The 21,582-nt window shown below is 38.9% G+C and overlaps 4 protein-coding genes and 2 pseudogenes across 4 annotated transcripts; 1 reads left to right on the top strand and 5 right to left on the bottom strand.

Moving 5' to 3' along the window:
- The first annotated feature begins 3,094 nt into the window (after positions 1-3,094).
- On the top strand, positions 3,095-6,628 carry PTAC13 (plastid transcriptionally active 13). The gene is made up of 4 exons (XM_086653231.1): positions 3,095-3,850; positions 4,689-4,867; positions 5,706-6,051; positions 6,385-6,628. The coding sequence occupies exons 1-4, from the start codon at positions 3,353-3,355 to the stop codon at positions 6,478-6,480; spliced, it is 1,119 nt and encodes a 372-aa protein (XP_086509357.1). The 5' UTR covers positions 3,095-3,352; the 3' UTR covers positions 6,481-6,628.
- Positions 6,629-8,627: 1,999 nt separating this feature from the next.
- Positions 8,628-9,502, bottom strand: LOC147566716 (fructose-1,6-bisphosphatase 1, chloroplastic pseudogene; annotated as a pseudogene).
- Positions 9,503-10,842: 1,340 nt separating this feature from the next.
- LOC147566715 (fructose-1,6-bisphosphatase, chloroplastic pseudogene) lies at positions 10,843-12,297 on the bottom strand (annotated as a pseudogene).
- A 1,086-nt stretch (positions 12,298-13,383) lies between these two features.
- PTAC16 (plastid transcriptionally active 16) lies at positions 13,384-16,408 on the bottom strand. The gene is made up of 5 exons (XM_086653228.1): positions 15,238-16,408; positions 14,664-15,119; positions 14,485-14,553; positions 14,271-14,329; positions 13,384-14,182 (listed from the first exon to the last, which is right to left on the bottom strand). Exons 1-5 carry the CDS (start codon positions 15,670-15,672, stop codon positions 13,651-13,653), a joined length of 1,551 nt encoding a protein of 516 aa, XP_086509354.1. The 5' UTR covers positions 15,673-16,408; the 3' UTR covers positions 13,384-13,650.
- Positions 16,409-16,466: 58 nt separating this feature from the next.
- Positions 16,467-18,626, bottom strand: LOC147566713 (fructose-1,6-bisphosphatase, chloroplastic-like). Its single transcript, XM_086653229.1, has 3 exons — positions 17,648-18,626; positions 17,041-17,541; positions 16,467-16,813 (listed from the first exon to the last, which is right to left on the bottom strand). Exons 1-3 carry the CDS (start codon positions 18,329-18,331, stop codon positions 16,742-16,744), a joined length of 1,257 nt encoding a protein of 418 aa, XP_086509355.1. The 5' UTR covers positions 18,332-18,626; the 3' UTR covers positions 16,467-16,741.
- A 306-nt stretch (positions 18,627-18,932) lies between these two features.
- Positions 18,933-21,255, bottom strand: LOC147566712 (fructose-1,6-bisphosphatase, chloroplastic-like). The gene is made up of 4 exons (XM_086653230.1): positions 20,443-21,255; positions 20,033-20,260; positions 19,208-19,708; positions 18,933-19,128 (listed from the first exon to the last, which is right to left on the bottom strand). The coding sequence occupies exons 1-4, from the start codon at positions 20,887-20,889 to the stop codon at positions 19,054-19,056; spliced, it is 1,251 nt and encodes a 416-aa protein (XP_086509356.1). The 5' UTR covers positions 20,890-21,255; the 3' UTR covers positions 18,933-19,053.
- Positions 21,256-21,582: the final 327 nt, after the last annotated feature.

Genomic DNA, 21,582 nt, shown 5'->3' with positions numbered 1-21,582 from the left:
AGCAGTCTGAAAGGAAGGGAGATCAAGTCTATTCACTCGGTGTCTCAAGTAGATGAGCTACAATTGGAGCTCTCGATCTTTGATGCGATTGGAATGGTTCGAGGGAAAAACGCGATAAGGTATTTATCCCTCTCTAGTTCATTGATTAGTTTATGCATAACAATCCTGGGCAATCTAGTGTTAAACATGAGATGTTTGAGATTCCGCTTACAACACTAGTTAGTGTATAGGATACACAAAGCCCTACACTATTCTCATAAACGGGCGTCCTGGTCTATCTTTCGATGTTAGTCGTGGCATTCGCCAAGGCGATCCTCTATCCCCCTTCCTTTTTTCTCTAGCCATGGAAGGACTCAATCGCTCGCTAGAAAGCACTAGGAATTCCACCGGCTTTGTAGGTTTTCCGATCTCTAACTCTGATATCAATCTGAAGCATCTACTTTTCGTAGATGATTGCATTATTTTTGGTCGGAACTCGCTGGAAAACATTCACAACCTCAAACAGATCCTGAACGATTTCAATGCAGCCTCCGGCCAAATGATAAACTATGAAAAATCCACCATATTCTTCTCTAAAAACTCTCATCCTAAATTCAAAAGAATACTCATCAGAAATTTGAAGGTTCGCCAAACCTCTTCTCTCGAGAAATATCTTGGAACCAACCTCTTCATCCACAATAACAAAAACAAGTTTTCTCACCTCTGCTCACTCAAATCCAAAATAAACTCTCTAAATGGCAGATAAATCTCCTTTCCCAAGTTGGCCTCGATAGTCTTATCCTCTATTATAGCGGTTGTTCTCCGATACCAAATGCAATGCTTTGCAATTCCCAAAGGCGTTAGTAGTCGCATTGAGACCATCCAACGGTCCTTCTGGTGGGGAAAATAAAAAACTATCCACACTATTAACTTGCATGCTATCTGTAAATCCCATAAAATGGGAGGCTTTGGCTTCCGATTCCCGCACATCGATAATCAAACTTTCCTTAGTAAACTTGCCTGGAGGCTGATTCAAAAACCTCAGGAGCTTTGACATCTCATTAAATATTTTGCCAAATCTCCTAAACCCGCCCCCCTAAAGCCAATAACTCCTGGATATGGAAGTCTATAGGAAAGCATTACAATCAGGTGGCGAGTCTCGTAGTATGGGACATCAATCAAGGTAATAAGGTGAACATCTGGTTTGCCAACTGGATTCCAAACGACCCACCTCCGATCCAGAATAGATGCAACACGGGGCTGACTTGGGTTAGTCAACTGATAGTCAATAATGAATGGAATATCAACCTTATCACTAACTACTTTACTCCTGACATAGCTAATGCTATTACTAGTATAAACTTGCAGGCAGATGGTGAAGACACGGTAAGATGGCCGCTAAGAAAATCGGATAATCGTACGATTAAATCGATGTATAACTACTTGAGAATGAATACATATGATGAAAATAATGATGTACCTGAATGGAACTATATATGGCACATTAATACGATCCCGAGGTTAAAGACAAAATAGGAAAATTCATTGGAAATGTATTCTCATGCGCTAACTGTAATAATATTGAAACCATTGATCACGCTCTACTACATTGTCACTATGCAAAAGCAATTTGGTTTTGTTTTCAGGTCAGATCAGAAAGCATAACATCGGTCAAACTATGGATCCTCCAATGGAATGATCTAGAGGAAGAACTAACGACTTTACTTGCTAAAATTGTCTGGTTTATTTGGAAAGTCAGGTGTGAATCATGTTTCACCAGCAAAAAACAAACCCCCATGCAAGTGCTTCAAACGATTCGGGCAATGGTTACTACTTCTTTAAAGGTAACAACAGAGGTCAAAAAATTAAAGCAACACAAATGTAGCCCTCCATCGACACCATATCTCAAGACCAATACGGACGCGTCATTTACAGTCTTCTCTGAACCAGCAGGTATCAGATGTATTATCCATGACGAGAATGCAAAATTCATCACAGCACTGACGAACACAGTCAAAGGTCAAAATGCGGAGGAATGCAAATGCTTGGCAATCATTGCAGTGCTTCTCTGGGCCAACGAAATGCAACTTCGACACATTCAAATTGAAAGTGATAGTCTCAATGTGATCTCAGGCATAAATGATCCACATTTCACCTCGCAGTGAAAATCGAGGAAGCATCTTAATGAAATTAGCAAATTAAAAGGCAAGTTCAATAACGTCTCTTTCGCTTACATCCCTCGTACGATCACACTAAGGCGGATGCTCTTGCTAAATGGGGAAGACAACGTCAATGCAGACGCACATGGGACGTTGTACCAGATTTTTTAGTTATGAATAGTTCTGGTCCTTCTTTGTAGTTTTCTGTTTATTTCAACAAGAAAAAAAGCTAACAATCCTTTCAGGATTTATATCAAACAGGTTGTGTGCATCTAACATGTTCATCACTGTGTTGCAATTTCCAGAAATCAATAACCAATTTGAGCATCTACTTAATCAGAAATCATATAAATTACCATGTTTTTTAGCATCAATTTGAACAGAAACTTACCGGTTGGATGATCAGTAAGACGCTGAACTCAGAAATCACCACCTTATCTCTGTACGACAAAGAAAAAATTTAAAAATTTCAGAAAACTAAGAAAACTACAGAACTCAGAAAACTAAGAACTCAATAGAACTCACCTATATATGAACAAAACTGAATGATGAAATCCTTAGCTTTATAGTGGATTTCACCATCTTCAATGATGAAATCATAGAATTAACCATATTTCTGGCGTTAGGAACAATTATTTTTTGAATTAAGAGAATTTTAAGTTATGGATTGGAAGATTGTGGGATTCCCAGCTGAAACAATCAGTAACAAGAGATGTTGGGATATCTGAGAATATTTGGACGGGAGAGGGTGGGTTAGTAATGAGCATATTTTGACGGTGAGATTTAACGGTTACTTTTTTAAGGTGAGATTTGAGGTTATTTTCAACCTTTAGATTTTTTAACGGTTACATTTGAGTTGGACAACCATATTTATCTCTGAGTTTGTCTAAAACTTTGCCCCAGTCACCACTCAACATCCTATTTTATATAATAGATAACTCAGGTTTGCAAACAGTGTAGACTATTATATCTCCCAACCCTAGGACAAGTGTCGTCTTAGGCTTTGCTACCATTTGTTAGTCTATCGATGTCTATTAGAGCAAAATGGGTCATCTTAATATTTTCCTAGTTATTAAGGGCATTCGAGAAACTGGTCACAAATTAGGTGTCGTATATGAAATAATCCTACTTGGTTCTTCCTGTAAGTGAAAGCTCATCGTCCTACGAAAACACAGAGACTCGTCGTAGTTAGAAGGAAGTGGTAGGAGGTAGAAATGGAATCCTTCGGGATGCTGCGTTCTGTATCACTCTCATCATCATCCTATTCCTTCTCCTTCACACCCATCCCCCCTTCTTCATTTTCCATTTACAACAACAGAAACAGAAAAAAACCCAATTCTCTGATCTATAGTAGTAGTATTAGCAGTACTAGTCTTAAAGAAGAAGAAGAAGAAGAAGATGATAATACTAAAGGTGTTAACTTTAATGGTGATTTATTAACAGCAAGGGAGAGAAGACAGTTGAGGAATGAAAAGAGGGAAATGAAAGCCTTATCCGGAAGTACCAATTGGAGAGAAGAAGTAGAAGAGAGACTACTGAAAAAGAAGCCAAAGAAGAGATATGCTTCTTGGACAGAAGAACTCAACCTCGATAACCTATCTCTTTTGGGTTCTCAGTGGTGGGTCGTTCGTGTCTCCAGAGCTTCCGGTCAGGACTCATCTGAAACCATTGCTCGCTCCCTCGCCCGAAATTTCCCCGATATCGAATTCAAGGTTTAATCTTTACCTATAAATAGATGTTGATTTACTATTATGCTTGCTTGTAATGGTTTGGGTTTTTTTTTTTTTATCTTTCCCATAAAATCCATTTCAAGCAATTTAGCTGAAAGATAAGCTAGAGGAAGTCTAGATTGAACATTTTCATGATAGTTGGTGATCGAGGTCTCGATTTTAAATTGTGTATATATAGATATTTCTATCTTACTATTGCTCTCTTCGACTATATGCAAGGAAAAATGTATATAAGAAATTAGTCTAGTTTGTTATTTTGTTGGGTTTGAGCCCTCTTCCAATTTTACCGACTATCAAGAACAAGACATAGCTGTATTTAGTCCGGGGATGATTCTTATCCTTACTTGTGGAATGTCAAAACCGCATTAGTTTATGTCGGCACGCACCTCACTTTCATTGTTCTCTAGAATGTGTAATTACTTTTATCCATCTGTGGAATGATGATAACTAAATACTTGGGTATTGGTTACTCTTTCTCCGCTATTGTTAAAGCGGACCTCTAAGTTCCTCCCGGTTTGGGTGAGTTGTAGCTGAAGTGTACCTCTTAGTTCCTCTTCGTTTAGCTGTTGTAGTTGAGCTGTTTCTTTAGTATCTCCTTTTGTTTTGTTTTCCATTCCTTTTATTTCTGGTCGTGATATTGTTTTACCATTATCAACCGAGAATTGATAAGTTGCACAAGAGAATCATAATAATTGCAAGTGCAGTTGTCTATGCTCGAGAATGTAGGTTAAAATGATGGATGATAACTTCTTAATTAACAGTCAATGGCTAGACTGATTGTTTGTCTCTTATAGCAAAAACGGGTATCGGCTTCTTTCAGGTTTATGCTCCTGCCATCCGGGTCAAAAGGAAGTTGAAGAATGGCACGATTTCGGTTAAACCAAAACCCGTTTTCCCTGGTTGTGTGTTCTTGAGATGCGTACTGAACAAGGAGATTCACGACATTATCAGAGAGTGTGTTGGTGTTGCTGGCTTTGTGGGATCTAAAGTTGGAAATACGTAAGAAATCATCTTTATTCTCGTAATGTTGGACTTGTGATGTGATAACTACTTTTTTTTTTCAATTGACGTGCAATATTGTTATGTAGGATAGGCATGCTTGCTTGTTTCAGGGTCTATGATCATCTAGAACGACACCACAACCTTGATTGGTTGTCTCTGGGTTCTAACCATTGAGAAAAACAAAGCAACCTACAAGGCTAGCTTGTTTCGTGGGTTCTAATTGGTTAAAAACAATACAATAGTGATGATATGTTCTATCTATTTATTCAACCATCAAGAGAAATAGTCCAAGCATGCATTTTGGTTTGTGTCTGGTTCCTAATCGTCCAGAAAACCAGCACAGGCATGATATTTGGCCCATTTCTGGGTTATTGAACCCTGATACCACATGCAATGTAGGGACCTCGTGGGCTAACTAACTTTGCACGTTCTGCTCATTGTTATTGCGCTTCTTGTCGAGTTCCTAATTAGATCAGAGGATAGGGTAATGCAAAAAAACTCAACCTGGTTCGTTACCTCGTTGTTCATGCATGCTTAAAACTTTAAAAGAATATGACATAATTAAATATAAAAAATACATGTGGGTAAAAATGCTGTATTAACCCACTGTAGAAAACACTGAAGAGCGTTAAGAAAAAAACACTGAAGGAACTTTTTCACGCAAGGAGGTGAGCCTCGACCCCTTTTCAACTTAACAAGTAAAGTAAAATACCTTGTCCATTTCAGCAAGTTTCACAAAACCTTCTGTCTTATTTTCTATTTTCGTTGAATGATTTACAGTAAATTTGTGAAATTGCATGTGCGAGCTTAAGACGAGTTTGTTTCATATTTCCAGGAAAAGGCAGATCAACAGACCGAAGCCTGTGTCCTCCCATGACATGGATGCTATCTTTCGACAGGCAAAAGAAGAACAAGCAAAAACAGACCAAGCATTTGAGGAAGAGCTTCAAGGGGATCAAGTAACTAATGAGGGAGAGATGAATGCAAATTTGAAAGATGATATACAAGCAGATGCTAAACCCAGAAGGCGGTCAAAAAAGGGTTCTAAACCTCTTGGGGGAAGCCCTTCACCAATAGAGAATGATAAGCTCCTTATCCCAGGTTCGAGTATTCGAGTTGTTTCTGGGCCTTTTATGGAGTTCACAGGCATCCTTAAGAAGTTGGATCGCAAGACTGGAAAGGTATGTTTTTCTATGAGAGGCTGACATCTTGGTTCATATTGGAATTTAGCGATAAAATAAAAAATATGTTGGTCAGCATTCTACATTTTCTAATAAGCTCGAAATGCACAACTATTCGTCGGTTTTACAAATAGATTTAGCTCCATCTGCATGTCATTTGCTTCGGTTTGTCTTGCGTGCAGAAAAAAGGAATGAAATATATGATTCAGAAAAAAATCAATAAGGATCACATTGTGTAGATTAGTTACAAAAATGACTTCGAGAGGACATGCTAGTATTTTTCATGTTAAGTAGATGAAAGTATTTGAGCAGAGATTTCTTCTTTTACTGCAGGGCACTGTGGGATTTATATTGTTCGGGAAAGAGAGCTTAGTGAAGCTAGATATCGATCAACTTGCTCTAGATACAAGACAAACAGAACCAGTATGAGCGAGAAATTGCACAAGCCTGCGATTATAGTAATATGAGTTCTTTCGTTTTGTCAACCTTGTTGTAGATCAGTTGGGTTCAATTTTTTGTATTTACCCAAAACATAGTTGTACTAATCAAGTTTATTATAGATAGCATACTTTTTAAATCTTGGTTGGCTGGGTTCTTAGTGAGTGCAGGAAGGCACCACATAGAGGAATGAATAGTCTTGATTGCGAAGATTTTGACAGTATCCATGTAAACTAACAATACCAATGACATTTCTCCTATGATACGCTGGTCATAGGAGGAGATGGCCATTTTCAGATTGTCTGCTTTACAAATTGTGTTATTCCTTGCAGGTACTAACGAACTCAAATCGTAGTTTTGGCTCGCTCTTCCTTGCAACCGCCAAAATTTAGACCTAACTCAGAAATTAAATACCTTGATTTCTCCACAATTCTGTCCAAGTTCCATAACCATCATTCAGAGGGTCTGTTGTTCAGGGATCCTATGTTGCAAAAAAGCTTGTTACCTCTACAAGCATTCACCTATTGAGTTGATAAAATGTGCGGAAACTAAATGCTTCCTAGGAAATGACACCGGGGCTTCAAACACAAGCAGCTTCCTATAAGAGAAATTATTGCATTGTTTCTCCTCTATTAATTTTGAAGAGGCAGAAAAATAGTAGTTGGTGGTTTTGATGTGCCAACCCATTTAGATAGCCATGTGAAAGCTGTTATTTCTAAGTTTGATCCAGAGAGTAACCTCGTGCTTTGAAATGGATAACCATATTGGTATGCCCTCTACAGTCTACAAATATCTCGCTCTCCAGGCTTTACTTCATATTGGTAACTCTGAGGAAATTTAGTTTCCTGGTCACTTGATCTCTGACTGGTCCATGGAGCATATCTCATGGTAATGGCATGCTTCAAGCATAATATTCTTGAATTCTTCAGGTTGTCTTTCTATGATACCGTTTTACTCCTACCTTTCTGTTTATTACTCGCCTTTCTGTTTATTACCTAGTTCACCATATGAACCAGAGAACAATGGCAAATAAACCAGTTCATCAAGTGTAACAGACGTTATTTCTGAGCAAGGAATGATTACAGAAGGACATATATCAATGTTTCGCTTAAACAATTTTATCTTCTGGAGTAGTTTCGGACTCTCTGTCAGATAGACGAAATCTATCAATAAGGGCGTTACAGGTCCTGGTTTTGTTAACCTTTTGTCTATCTATTTATTTAATTATTTCAGTTCTTACTTCTTTTTGCTGTTGAAAAAAGTTCTTGCTTACTTTCGAGAACGATTAGATCTGTCAAAACGGTCACTTGTTTTGGATGAATGACAGGCAAGATTGAAAGAAGCCGTTCGGCCTATTCACATGATAAGGATAAAACATGGGCAAGTGATTAAAAGATTCAACAGTTGAGATGATTCTCTAAGCTATTATGGTACAATCAAGTGATCAACATTATCTTCCCTTGTTCCTTTTGTTTTGAATTTTTGATTGCTTTGTTGGAGCTTGGAAGTAACTAGATTTTCTTGTTATGTATGAATTTGTTGTTAAAGGTTGCTGCGTAAACATATCTTTTTCTTTTTTGATGTGATAAGTATGTCAATAATAGAATTATAAGTTACTCCGTTCATAGTGTTTATGTTTTACTCCTACATTTATTTTGGTGAACTTGTAAGCAACATATAGCAAAATGTTAGATGCACATAGAAAGGATTACATCAGCTACATCAAGAGGAGAAAAATTGAGAGACGACCCGCTTAACCATTAAAATTAGAACTTTTCAGAGGCTCAGCGCTTGGTCTCGTTCAATGATGAATTTTGAGCGTGTTTCACGGATATCAGCTCGGCTGAGGTCTTGGCTTCAAGAATTATACGTTATGCCAAGTACTTCTCCAACTTTCTTCTGGGCTTCCAATGAAAAGAGGAGCGCGTTGATGAATCTGCATAAATAACAATGCATGATCAGAAATTTGTTGTACGAATGGAAGAGCAGACGACACATCTAGAGGGATTAGATCCATCTGAATGAATAGACAAACCTTACCGATGGAACCCAACTTCATTCAGGGTGTAGATTTCAGATGAAACGTGAACTTAATTGTCAGGTTTGGTTACACTAGGAAGTGCTTGAGTTTTAGTGTTTTACGACATTCTAGATGATTTAAATATCTGGTTGGGTTTGATATCGAGTATTCAGCGCTGCTCATCTATTGCTTTCCCTCCAGCTTGTTCAACTAAGTAGCTCATGGGTGCACATTCATGCAAGAGTCTTAGATTCCCTTCTTTCCTATTTATGTTGCTTGGGTTACCGTATATCCCACCATAAAGAAGTATTCGATGAATTTCACCTATAAGACACCCGATATAGCGGGCGGAGTAGCGGTGCTTTTTGGTGACCTTGAGATCATCTATATACTTCTTGAGTTTGTCGTCCCATAACTCGTAATTGGCTTCCTTAAATGAGTAGGTATTTCCAGACTTGGATATCTGAATGTTCTTTTGGGTTAGTATAAACTCTCCATACATGGGATCCAATGTGAATAAGAACACTCCTCCAACGAAAAGTACAAAGACGAGCGAACTTGAGTACAAACAGTAACCAGCTGCCAATAGGTTGCTTCCAGGTTGACAGACGTTGATGACACACTTCTGTTCCTCTTGCCCAAGCTGCACATATAAGGCCAATGTGTATGTTGAACAAAATTAACTAGTTACGTGCAGGCAGACACAAACACAACAGAGAGAGAGAGAGAGAGAGGGAGGGAGGGAGGGACTTGGTGATGAATTCAATGTCCTTCCTCGGCTTCTTCTTTGTATCTGCAGCCATACACCTGATCCTGAATCCAGAGATGAATATTCTCTTGTTCGGGTTGCTTACTGAGTAGGAGAAGCTGCTGTAGGGATCGAAAGTCGAAACAATAGAGACAAGAAATTGAACGACAACGGCTGTTACTGCTGCTTCTCGCAGTGGTAAACATGTGGAGTTTTGGTGATGATGTTGGAATTGCTCCACTCATCATCCTTGTTCTTGTCTCTTTCTTCTTCTTCTTCTAATGTTTTTTACTTGAAACTAGAAACAAAGGAGGAACAAAAATTGCTAATGCCTCCATTTGATGAACGGGAGGCTGTGGCTGTGGGAACAAGATAGTGCTCCAAATGCTTATCCTCTGACGCTCTCTCTCTCTCCACTATTATGCACCCAGGTAAGAGAACTTCTCAATTTCCTGACATCTATATAATGGTTATTGATTTTTCAAATACGCAGATGCTTTATTGTTGATTTGCCGGAATATGTTCTTCTCTCCGACGTATATGTTTTGGGAAGAAAAAACTGCTAGTCCTGTCCTGTTACTTCATTTTCAAATTCTCTTTTTTTTGAGAAAACATATTTGTTCCCAAACCCAAGGAATGAAACTTCCCGAAATTTCACCGAAATTTGGCGAAACGTTTCCTAAAATGAGATTAGGTGCACGAAATAACACTTACAACTATTTCCTGCATAGTTTCAACTGACATGATCGAAATTTCCACCGAAGTTGTGGGAAATATCGAAATTTCCACCGACATGATGGAAATTTCGACCGACATAGTAGAAGTCTAGCAAAAAAACCAGAGAACCTAATACTAGAAAAATATCCATTTCTTCGTCTTTTTCATCTTCATTTCGCTTAGATCTTTCTTGATTTTTATGTTATGTTTTCCATGGTTTTTAAATCTATTTGAATGATGTACGACTTGACTTAACTGCCTAAAATTGATTTTATCTTAGTAACACCTCTAATATAACTGTGTAATTGACGATCCCTTCTCAAACTAACATAGTTTGTTAATTATTATTAGTAAGAATGTTATCTTTTGGGTGTTTTGGCCAAAAAATTATTCGATTTACCCCCGGAAGTAACTGTGTAATTGTTAATACTCCCTCAAACTAATAGATAATGTTAAACATCATTTTTATGCTTCATTATGGTTTAATAATCTTGTTATACATAATTGCATCATATTTCTATCATTTTTGTAGATTTGTAAGATTTCCACACTGACCGAAACATTTCTACGAAACGTTTCCACTTTTGGACCGACCGAAATTTCCACCGAAACCGAAATTTCATTCCTTGCCCAAACCATGAATTTGCGAACTTCTTTTGTAAGATTTAGAAGTATTCAGCTCCCCATTGGTTAGGGCATCTCAATTGAGAGGTCGTCTTACTTATTTCTGAAAAAAAGTTGTACTTAGCTCAAAACTTATAATTTGGGTGGTTTCTGTTGTGATTTTGTCTTTGTGTCCTTCTCCAGAAGTAGTTAATGATGAATTGAAATAGTTGAAACATCCTTCCTTTACATCAAATATCATCCATTCAATTGTTGAATCAATGTTGTTACTTGTTACAGTGCTCGTAACCAATTGAGGAAAGACCAATGTAAATAAAAATTTTGCTTCACTCTAGTAATAAAATAACAAGTCGGAATTAAGCAGCCAAATATTTCCCCAGTTTATCAACTTCTTCCACACTTCCAATATAAAGTGGAACACGCTGGTGAATCTGCATAAAGAACGAATGTTTGGTTTCAAAAGTTTAGTCGGAATCTGCATGAGTAATTGGTTGGGTTGAGTGGGTTGCCTCGGTTGGATATCTAGGATTCTCTGGTGACCATCTGAGCCTTTACCACCAGCCTTTTCGACCGGAAAGCTCATAGGAGCACACACGTATAAGAGCCTTAGTTTCCCATTCTTGTTCTTGTCGTTTGGGTATCCATATATCCCACCATATAGAAGTGTACGGTGGAAATCACCAACCAGGCTCCCTATGTAACGTGCTGAGTATGGTTTTGGATCTGGTACTTTCAGATTATCGATGTACTTCTTTAGATTCTCATCCCAAAGCTGGTAATTCCCTGCGTTGAATGAATATATTTTACCTGATTTAGGTGTTTATACTTTCTCCTTTGTAAACACAAACTCACCGTACATTGGGTCCAGTGTGAAGAGTATACACCTTTCCCTATCGTCAACACAAATATCCCCAAGCTCCATGCAGTATCATGCTGCTAATAGGGTGTTCCCTGGCTGGCACACGCTTACTAAGCACTTCTGTTCCACCGTCCCTATATGTCATCATAATTATACAATAAGAACTAGTGTTTTTTCTCCTTTATCTTAATCTAACTTGTCTGTACCAGACGAATCTGTTTTTCTGGGTCAAGGGCACAATTGACGTTTTATTGTTATTTAGACGACAAACAATGAGTCCTTAATTCAGGCTTATTTTATTTCTGACGAAAATGCGCCTAGGGATCAGTCTGAGTCGGCCATTCGGGCTAGTAAGACAAAAACAAACATTCTGAAATTTGACTCGAGTCAATTCAGATCTGACAGAGAAAAAAAAAACAACCTTAATATTTTCAATGAGGTGGTATTACCGTGGAGTCTTCGTTGTCAAAGTCAGCAAGGCATTCATCTTTGGGACTGTAGATACCAAAGATGGATCTGGTGGATACAGCTGCATCGATGTTGGATGAACCATCCAGTGGATCGAAGACTACGATATAGTTACCAGAGTAACTTTCCTCCACTGCCACAGGTACATCCTCTTCCTCCGATGCAATTATCCCTGTTCTTCCACTTGATCTTAAGCAGTTTGAGAAAACCTTGTAGGAAGGGACCCAGACCATGATTTAAAATAGTACATCTTCCACCCCACCAAACGCTGCTTGCAGTGTTCTTACCAAATATCTCACTTATGAACAGTCTCGATCAAGACATATACCTCGGTCATCCTCTCACTGTTGCGGCCAAGAGAAATGTTTCTTTCGTCGGAAGTCCTTTTGTCTCAGACAAAGAGTTGAAGGTGAAATCTTAAAACTCACGAGGTGTAAAGCCTACATCTCGTGGTGCCCGACCACCACAAACCCTTGATCAAGGGTCTAAAAACCTTGCTCAAGGATTTTACAAGAAACCCTTGATCAGGCAAAACCCTCTACCTTCTGTTCCGACGAAAGGAATCCTTCCCTTTATTGGAATATTAAGACAGAGAGAAACAGTGGTGGTGGTGGTACTCGGCCAGTGGTAGTGGGAGAAGTGGAGGAAGATGGACTTCTTTTGAAGTGTAACTGGCAATGATAGTTTGTAGGCAATCCTTGCTAGCGTTAGTGGCGTGGTTGCATATTTGGGGGTTTAGTGCGAAAAAATTTTGGGGCCCTTTTTCCAATAACGTTAACAAATAACTTTTTTTTGTAACAAGAACTGCACTTGAAAAAATCCAAAAAGAAATAAGGTGTATGATTTCCTAGCGCTTATGAGAAGAATCTAAGCCATGTATATTTTGCTACTAAATAGTTTTAAACAAGAACCATACAGATTGAACTTTAGAACTAGTCTTTAAGCATACAAACTAACCTAAGGCTAATTGATTATCCATAAGACCATAACTAATAGTTGTTGTTACTAATAGTTCGAGATAATAATGAGTCGAGAAAATAAATAAAAAATCGATAAGGGAGAATATTGAACTTGTTACTTCATGTTTGTTGTACAAGATGTTAACTAAGATACATTTGTTTGAATTATTTTAGATTGTCAATATTAGATTTAAAATTTTGTATTTATGGATTCTCTCCGCTTGAGAAAATTTTGTAGTTTGAGAGGGTCTGGTGCGACCGCACCCCCTCATACACGCACCCGGCGGGTGCGAAGAGAAGAAGAGGTGGTGGAGGGCTTGGGACCTCCAAGATTTTTCAACCAAAATTTCGGATGCCCAGGAGACTTTTTAGAATGCCCCAAAGCGTCGGTCATCATAAATCATCTCTTAACACCCCTTAATTTAGAAGAACAGGCAATAATTGCTGGAGTGATTAGATCATCCACCTGACTCACTTTTGTTTGGCTTATACATTAGACTTTGTTTAGAATAATCTCATTTTCAAGGTGACAAAAATGGTTGTGTTTCAGAGGAACCACAGATTCCCATATTCTGCCACTTAACAAGAAATATGAGTAGCAGAATAAGAGGGGGAAAAGAATGAACATTTTTTCACCAATTATTTTTCTAGTTGAGACCAATGATACTCTCTTCCTCTCTAATCAAGTTTTTGATACTATGGCTTGAAATGATAATTGCTGACAATACATACAATGATAAACGCCTTCACAACTCAAACTGTTACCTCAATCGTCATCCATGTAGATAACTTCTTGCTTAAACAGACCGCCGAAAACCTTCCTCTCCTCTTTAGTTTCTGTTGTTTTGGGTTTTGATTTCGACTTGGCCTCTGAAATGGGTGGTGTTGGTTTTGATTGTTTGAGTATTGCTTTCTTAGCAGGCAATGTGCGAGCCTTCGCTTGACCTCTTACAGTAGCAACCTGAACTTTTTGTTTCTCATTGTCGACATTATTCTGAACAACAGTTGCAATCTGTGAGCTCAAATTCTCCCATGAAAGTCCTGAACTAATGCCCTTAGCTCTATTGAGTAGGTTCTCCATTGAGGTCCCTGCTGCCTCTGCCTTCTGCTGTGCTTCTTTCACAAGGCTAGCAGCTCGTGCTTCTTGTTCTGATAGCTTCTTCACCTCTTCTTCCAGCATCTTAGCAGCTTCAGCTGCTTCACGGGCTCTTTCGGTGGCCTTGATTGCTTCTTCCTCTGCTTTTGCCTTTGCTATTGCTTCTGCATAAGCTTTCCTTCTCCCGTCCTCGGGAATTGCACTAGTTTATGTATAGACAAAGAGATTTAAACTACATAAATAACTACCAACGTTCTCCAACAACTTGATTCGGTATGTAGAATTTTTACCTGAAAAGTTGATCTATGGACTTCAAGGGTGCAGAAGGATCAGTTGAAACTTCGACAACCTGTAGATAATTATATGAAGTCCTAAAGTCATGCCTAGCCTCTAACGTTACATATTTAAGTTTGTTTGAGCTTCTTAATTTATCGAGTCATCGAGCAAAACGTGGAACACCCATGTTGGACAATTTAGAGCTTAAGAAAGAAATAATCTCATTACCTTATTCTCTGCTACAACCGTATTTGAGAAAACCTGGGCTACCAAAGATGCAATTTGAGATGTTGATACCTGCATTTTTGTGAAGACATCAATACAAGTTTCAATTTAAATGTAGTATACTTAACATTTTTCTAACACTAGTGGTAAAGTAGAACATTTCATAGCATACATTACATTACATTGTTGTTGTCCTTGGAACCCTTAGAGGTCCCTTCACTTGAAACGACGATATTGTATGAACTCTCCGGAGCATAATCTTCTGTCAGTTTAGTTTTTATCAACGTGTAGTTGACCTCCGTTTCAGCGACTTTCTCTAGGAATTCTGTTATAGTTAGCGGCTGAGATTGTGCAAAGAGATTGGTGAAGAACGAAGATATGCCATTTAGGACATTGTTAGTTGGTGCGCCAGATGCCTCGTCGTAGATTATTGAGACATGGCCGACTCCAGCAAGCTGGGAAGCTTGAACAACTTGTAAGGCTTCTTCAAGGGTGACCTCTGAGGTAGGCCCGTTTTCTGCAGGACCAACCGTGACCACAACTTTGCTGGCGTTCGCTATAGTCTTTGCAATGGATTCAGGGTCATTCAAGGTTGATCCAACAGCAGTTAGACGCTTTGATTCCTCCTTGGAAATGACCTGCATCCCGTTATTGTTTTGCAGTGGAAAGGCAAACTCAAAGCTTTAATGGATTGATTATTTAATAATGATTGTAGCCAAGAGGAGTTTTTGGTACGAGAATTTGTGGAAAACTAACCTTATAAGTGGCAGCTAGACGAGCTAATTCTTGGGCTGCACCGATGTCAGGAACAGCTGCCCTTACTTTGAACCCTTGGCGTAGTAAAGTCTGTGCAATGCGAATACCGGCTTGACCAGTTGCACCAGCAACAAACACAGTCCCAGGATCCTTCTTGCGTCCTAGTGAAGACGGCTGAGTTACAACTGGGATCAAGGACCTGACGTCGGAATTGAGCTTAGTGAAGTCAAAGAAGAAGGGAGTGCCAGGAGGTTTCCTAGATTGTAATGCTGTTTCAGTTTGGTCGTCTTGTTTGCCAAGCCGAAAGGGAAGGAATGGTGGTTGTCCAGGCGCTTTGGCAGCGAACACGGTGAGCTTGTGGTTCTTGGGTGAGAGGAAGGATCGAGGAGTGGTGGTGAGGAAGAAAGAATAATTGGAAGAGAGAGTGGGAGCCATTAGTGGCAAGATCAGAGACTGGAGAACCAGTCTTTGTTTCTGTCACTGGATATCTTACTTTCTTCCTTGACTGGCTTGGCTGAGACTGAGAGGAGGAGGAGGAGGTGAGACTTGTGACTTTGTCTTTTCCTATTTGGGGTTTGGATTAGGAAGGAGTTTTTGGGGACCAATAGGAATAAAACATGTCATCTTAAGTTTATCTGCTTGAGCACACCCTAAAAAACATTTTGTATGCTAGCATACTATACAGTAATTGACCTCCCCAGTATCATCAACACTCACACCTTTTGAGTTTCGGGGTAGTTTGTATGATTTTAACATTGATTTATGTAGAAAAGAGCCAAGAATAAGATTATAACACTAAAAAAAAAGGCATTCCCTTTGTGAAGACAACAATCTACTTCGAATTGAGACTATGAACTCGGTTTTTCTATCTCTTGATAATTCTTCTTGTTCTTTTGATTCTCTATTTTCTCATTTCATTTTCTCAAAAATTTTCACTCTCTAATACTTTTTTTTTTATATATAAAGTGCGTTAAGCCATTTGACCCTGTTATTTCAGGTGAAATCTACTCCATTCCATCGTGAACAAGTAGCATATCTTTTTTGATCTTGGACCCCTTAACCTCATTTGTTTGACCTTTTGCCCAAGGGAGCGTCAGTAGGCGTCCCTCTTTTTTATTCAGGCCCGTTATCTCTCTTCGTGCCTTACAGACTAGATTTTCTTGTTATGTATGAATTTGTTGTTAAAGGTTGTTGCATAAACATTTCTTTTTCTTTTTTGATGTGATGAGTATGCAAAGTTTATAAGTTACTTCATTCATAGTGTTTATGTTTTACTCCTACATTTATTTTGGTGAACTTGTAAGCAACATATAGCAAAATGTTAGATGCACATAGAAAGGATTATATCAGCTACACCAAGAGGAGAAAAATTGAGAGACGGCCCGCTTAACCATTAAAATTAGAACTTTTCAGAGGCTCGGCGCTGGGTCTCCTTCAATAATGAATTTTGAGCGTGTTCCACGAATATCAGCTTGGCTGAGGTCTTGGCTTTAGGAATTATTCATTATGCCAAGTACTTTTCCAACTTCTCTATTTCGTCTGGGCTTCCAATGAAAAGAGGAGCACGCTGATGAATCTGCATAAATAACAATGCACGTTGATGAAATTTGGTGTAGGAATGGAAAAGCAGATGACACATTTAGAGGTAATAGATCCATCTGAATGAATAAACAAACCTTACCGATGACACGCCAACTTCTTTCAGGGTGTAGAATTCAGATGAGAACTTAATTGTCGGGTTTGGTTACCACTAGGAAGTGATTGAGTTTTAGTGTTTTACGACGCTCTAGATTATTTAAATACCTGGTCGGGTTTGATATCGAGTATTCTGCGCTGCCCATCTATTGCTTTCCCTCCAGCTTGTTCAACTAAGTAGCTCATGGGTGCACATTCATACAAGAGTCTTAGATTCCCTTCTTTCCTAATTATGTTGCTTGGGTTACCGTATATCCCACCATAAAGAAGTGTCCGATGAATTTCACCTACAAGACAACCAATATAGCGGGCGGAGTAGCGACGCTTTTTGATGACCTTGAGATCATCTATATACTTCTTGAGTTTGTCGTCCCATAACTCGTAATTGGCTTCGTTAAATGAGTAGATATTTCCAGATTTGGGTATCTGAATGTTCTTTTGGGTTAGTATAAACTCTCCATACATGGGATCCAATGTGAAGGAGAACACTCCTTCTCCAACGGAAAGTACAAAGACGAGTGAACTCGAGTACAGACAGTACCCAGCTGCCAATAGGTTGCTTCCAGGTTGACAGACGTTGATGACACACTTCTGTTCCTCTTCCCCAAGCTGCACATATAAGGGCATTGTGTATGTTAAACAAGATTGACCAGTTACGGATAGGCAGACAGAAACACAAGAGAGAGAGAGAGAGAGAGAGAGAGAGAGAGAGTACAGTGGTTGAGGAGTCATCATCAACAAGGCACTGTTCTTCAGGACCGTAAATGCCAAAGATAGATCCAGTGGTGAGAGCTGTGTCAATGTTGGAGGAACCATCAATTGGGTCGAAGACAACAGTGTAGTTACCAGAGTAAGTCTCTTCCACAGCAATGGGCACTTCTTCTTCCTCAGATACTATGATCCCGGTGCGGCCACTGATTCTAAGGCAGTTACAGAAGACTTGGTTGGCAATGTAATCAAGCTTCTGCTGGTCTTCGCCTTGGATGTTAATGGCACCCTGAGAACCAGTGAACTTAGAGATGGTAACGCGCTGTAGTAGGGTAGAGATCTGCTTACAAGCGAGGGAGATGCTAGAAAGTACAATTGCCAGCTCAGCATCGATGTTTCCTTGTTGTTCTTGCTTCAACAACCAGCCTGTTAAATTTTCAGTAGCTCCTTGGGTGATGAATTCAATGTCCTTCCTCGGCTTCTTGTTAGTATTTGCAGCCATACACCTGATCCTGAATCCTGAGACGATTATTCTCTTGGGTGGGTTGCTTAGTGAGTAGGAGAAGCTGCTGTAGGGATGGAAACCATAGAGACAAGAAATTGAACTAGAACGGCAGTTACTGCTGCTTCTCGCAGTCGTAAACATGTGGAGTTTTGGTGATGATGTTGGAATTGCTCCACTCATCATCATTGTTCTTGTCTCTTTCTTCTCCTCCTGCTTCTTATGTTTTTTACTTCAATTAGAAACAATGGAGGAACAAAAATTGCTAATGTCTCCAATCGATGAATGTGAGGCTGTGGCTGTGGGAACAAGATAGTGCTCCAAATGCTTATCCTCTGGCGCTCTCTCTCTCTCTCTCCACTATTATGCACACAGGTAAGAGAACTTTTCAATTTCCTGACATCTATTTAATGGTTATTGAGTTTTCAAATAAGCAGTTGCTTTATTGTTGATTTGCTGGAATATGTTCTTCTCTCTGACGTATATGTTTTGGGAAGAAAAATCTGCTTATCATGTTATTTCATTCTCAAATTCTCTTTTTTTTTTTTTTTTTTGAGAAAACATATTTGTTCCCAAACAACGAATTTGCAAACTTCTTTTGTAAAATTAGAAATATTGAGCTCCCCATTGGTTAGGGGCATCTTAATAGAGAGGTCGTCTTACTTAATTCTGAAAAAAGTTGTACTTAGCTCAAAACTTATAATTTGGGTGGTTTCTGTTGTGATTTTGTCTTTGTGTTCTTCTCCAGAAGTAGTCTAGTGATGTATTGAAATGGTTGAAACATCCTTGCTTTACATCAAATCTCATCCATTCAATTGTTAAATCAATGTTGTTACAGAGCTCGTAATCAATTGAGGAAAGACCAATACAAATAAAAATTTTGATTCACTCTAGTGATAGATATGTCGGAATTAAGCAGCCAAATACTTCTCCAGTTTATCAACTTCTTCCACACTTCCAATATAAAGTGGAACACGCTGGTGAATCTGCATGAAGAACGAACGTTTAGTTTCAAAAGTTTAGTCGGAATCTGCATGGAGTAATTGGTTGGGTTGAGTGGGTTACCTCGGTTGGTTGGATATCTAGGATTCTCTGGTGACCATCTGAGCCTTTACCACCAGCCTGTTCGACCAGGAAGCTCATAGGAGCACACTCGTATAAGAGCCTTAGTTTCCCATTAATGCTCTTCTTGTCGTTTGGGTATCCATATATCCCACCATATAGAAGTGTACGGTGGAAATCACCAACCAGGCTCCCTATGTAACGTGCTGAGTATGGCTTTGGATCTGGTACTTTCAGATCATCGATGTACTTCTTTAGATTATCATCCCAAAGCTGGTAATTCCCTTCGTTGAATGAATATATTTTACCTGATTTAGGGATTTGTACTTTCTCTTGTGTTAACACAAACTCACCGTACATTGGGTCCAGTGTGAAGGAGTATACACCTTTCCCTATCGTCAACACAAATATCACCGAGCTCGAATACATGCAGTATCCTGCTGCTAATAGGTTGTTCCCTGGCTGGCACACGCTTACAACGCATTTCTGTTCTGCCGTTCCTAACTGTCAACATATTTAGACAATAAGAACTAGTGTTTTTTCTCCTTTATCTAAATCTAACTTGTCTGAGCCTGACTCGTCTAAATCTGTTTGTCTTGGTCAAGGGCACACTAGTCGGTTTATTGTTATGTCAGACGACAAACAATGAGTTCTTAATTCAGGCTGATTTTATTTCTGACTAAAAATGCACCTAAGGATCGGTCTAAGTTGGACATTCGGGCTAGTCAGACTAAAACAAACATTCTGAAATTTGATTCGAGTCAATTCAGATCTGACATAGAGAAAAAAACAAACACAACCTCAATACTTTTAATGAGGTGGTATTACCGTGGAGTCTTCGTTGTCGAAGTCAGCAAGGCATTCATCGTTGGGACTGTAGATACCGAAGATGGATCCGGTGGATACAGCTGCATCGATGTTGGATGAGCCATCCAGTGGATCGAAGACTACGATATAGTTACCAGAGTAACTTTCCTCCACTGCAACAGGTACGTCCTCTTCCTCCGATGCAATTATCCCTGTTCTTCCACTTGATCTCAAGCAATTTGAGAAAACCTTGTAGGAAGGGACGCAGATCATGATTTAATGAATTATTCGAATTGGTTTTGGTAACTAATAAAACATCTTCAGATAGTAAAGTTGTACTTGGAGTTGATAATGCTAAGTAATACTGTTTTGACCGATCAAACTAAAAGACTAGGAAAAGAAGGGTGTGAGTATAGGTGAAGAAGCAATACCTCGTTGGAGACGACATCGAGCTTCTTCTGATCTTCACCTTGAATGTTGACAGCACCTTGAACACCAGTGAGGTTGGAAATGCTGGCTCTCTGGACAAGGGAAGCAATCTGTTTGCAGGCCATGGAGATGCTAGAAAGAACAATGGTGAGTTCTGCATCGATGTGACCATCTTTCTCTTGCAGAAGTAGCCAAGTGGTAAGTGTTTCAATCTCAAACCCACTCTTTTTCTTCTGCTGCTTGGTTTCTGCCTCAGATGTCCCAACAGCACTACACCTTATGCCTTCATAATTAACATGGGATCTCCTGCTGCTGCTGCTGCCTCCGGTAGTGATGGTCGATGACAACGATGAAATACTAGGGATTAATGCAGATGAAGAACGATGAGTTGTAGGTGTTCTTCTAGTGGAGAATAGGAGTTGATGATGAGTTGGGATTGCTCCTACCATCCTTGCTGAATTTCCTGTGTCACTCAGATAAAATATGGGAAGTGTTTTCTGCAAATGATATTTTGGTTCCTATGGGAGAATTTTTAGATTGAGTTGTTTGTTTGTGAGGCTGGTAAAGTTTTCAGTTATTTCATCTCCCTTATCCCTATTTCTTCTTTGTGGATCATCAGCCTATGGTTTTTAGCATCGTCAGCTGCTGCCTACCTGTGGAAAAGAAGCTCAAGTGGCTCCACCCCTTTAAACCCAATAATATCCATATTTTTGTCTTGGGTAATTTGGTTTTCGGTAAAAAAAAGAAAAAGAAAAAAAAAAGTACTTTCTATTTGGTTTATTAGTCAAGTAAAGTGAGACCTCAAGACAAATCTTCTCGAAGTCATATACCTTTAAATTGAAATGCAAAAAATGCTCCTTACTAGAAATATAAATCAACAAAAGTCACACAGAACTACACGATCCCACTGAGGTTCATCCTCAAAAGATAAGAATATAACGGTGTTTGTGTAAAGGCATCATGAATCCACAAATTAATGAATCCTTTAGATTCATGATTAATGAAATTTTTCTAGAAAAAACAAACAAGTTTGGAAATTTTTTTTTTTCAGAAAACTGTTTATTTTTTTCGACGAACTGCTTGTTTTTTTTTTTTCTCAAAATGTCTTTCCAGAATTCTCATAAGTAATTTTTTTCAGAAAA

Source organism: Eschscholzia californica, unplaced genomic scaffold, assembly GCF_041429995.1.
Source record: "Eschscholzia californica isolate CP2 unplaced genomic scaffold, dmEscCali1.0.p SCAF_1, whole genome shotgun sequence".
NCBI classification, from domain to species: domain Eukaryota; kingdom Viridiplantae; phylum Streptophyta; class Magnoliopsida; order Ranunculales; family Papaveraceae; genus Eschscholzia; species Eschscholzia californica.
This window is presented reverse-complemented; position numbering and strand designations above follow the sequence as displayed.

What these genes read in the sequence shown, in the direction of transcription:
- PTAC16 (XM_086653228.1), bottom strand. Translation starts at nt 15,672, where the DNA reads ATGGCTCCCACTCTCTCTTCCAATTATTCTTTCTTCCTCACCACCACT. An exon ending in GTCTAGCTGCCACTTATAAG is followed by an intron (nt 15,120 to 15,237) that starts GTTAGTTTTCCA and finishes AACGGGATGCAG; the next exon opens with GTCATTTCCAAGGAGGAATC. An exon ending in GTTCCAAGGACAACAACAAT is followed by an intron (nt 14,554 to 14,663) that starts GTAATGTAATGT and finishes ACAAAAATGCAG; the next exon opens with GTATCAACATCTCAAATTGC.
- PTAC13 (XM_086653231.1), top strand. Translation starts at nt 3,353, where the DNA reads ATGGAATCCTTCGGGATGCTGCGTTCTGTATCACTCTCATCATCATCC. An exon ending in TCCCCGATATCGAATTCAAG is followed by an intron (nt 3,851 to 4,688) that starts GTTTAATCTTTA and finishes GGCTTCTTTCAG; the next exon opens with GTTTATGCTCCTGCCATCCG. An exon ending in GGATCTAAAGTTGGAAATAC is followed by an intron (nt 4,868 to 5,705) that starts GTAAGAAATCAT and finishes TCATATTTCCAG; the next exon opens with GAAAAGGCAGATCAACAGAC.
- LOC147566713 (XM_086653229.1), bottom strand. Translation starts at nt 18,331, where the DNA reads ATGATGATGAGTGGAGCAATTCCAACATCATCACCAAAACTCCACATG. An exon ending in ATGATGACTCCTCAACCACT is followed by an intron (nt 17,542 to 17,647) that starts GTACTCTCTCTC and finishes TTATATGTGCAG; the next exon opens with CTTGGGGAAGAGGAACAGAA. An exon ending in TCGATATCAAACCCGACCAG is followed by an intron (nt 16,814 to 17,040) that starts GTATTTAAATAA and finishes TTATTTATGCAG; the next exon opens with ATTCATCAGCGTGCTCCTCT.
- LOC147566712 (XM_086653230.1), bottom strand. Translation starts at nt 20,889, where the DNA reads ATGGTAGGAGCAATCCCAACTCATCATCAACTCCTATTCTCCACTAGA. An exon ending in TCGATGTCGTCTCCAACGAG is followed by an intron (nt 20,261 to 20,442) that starts GTATTGCTTCTT and finishes CCTTCCTACAAG; the next exon opens with GTTTTCTCAAATTGCTTGAG. An exon ending in TAGATATCCAACCAACCGAG is followed by an intron (nt 19,129 to 19,207) that starts GTAACCCACTCA and finishes TTCTTCATGCAG; the next exon opens with ATTCACCAGCGTGTTCCACT.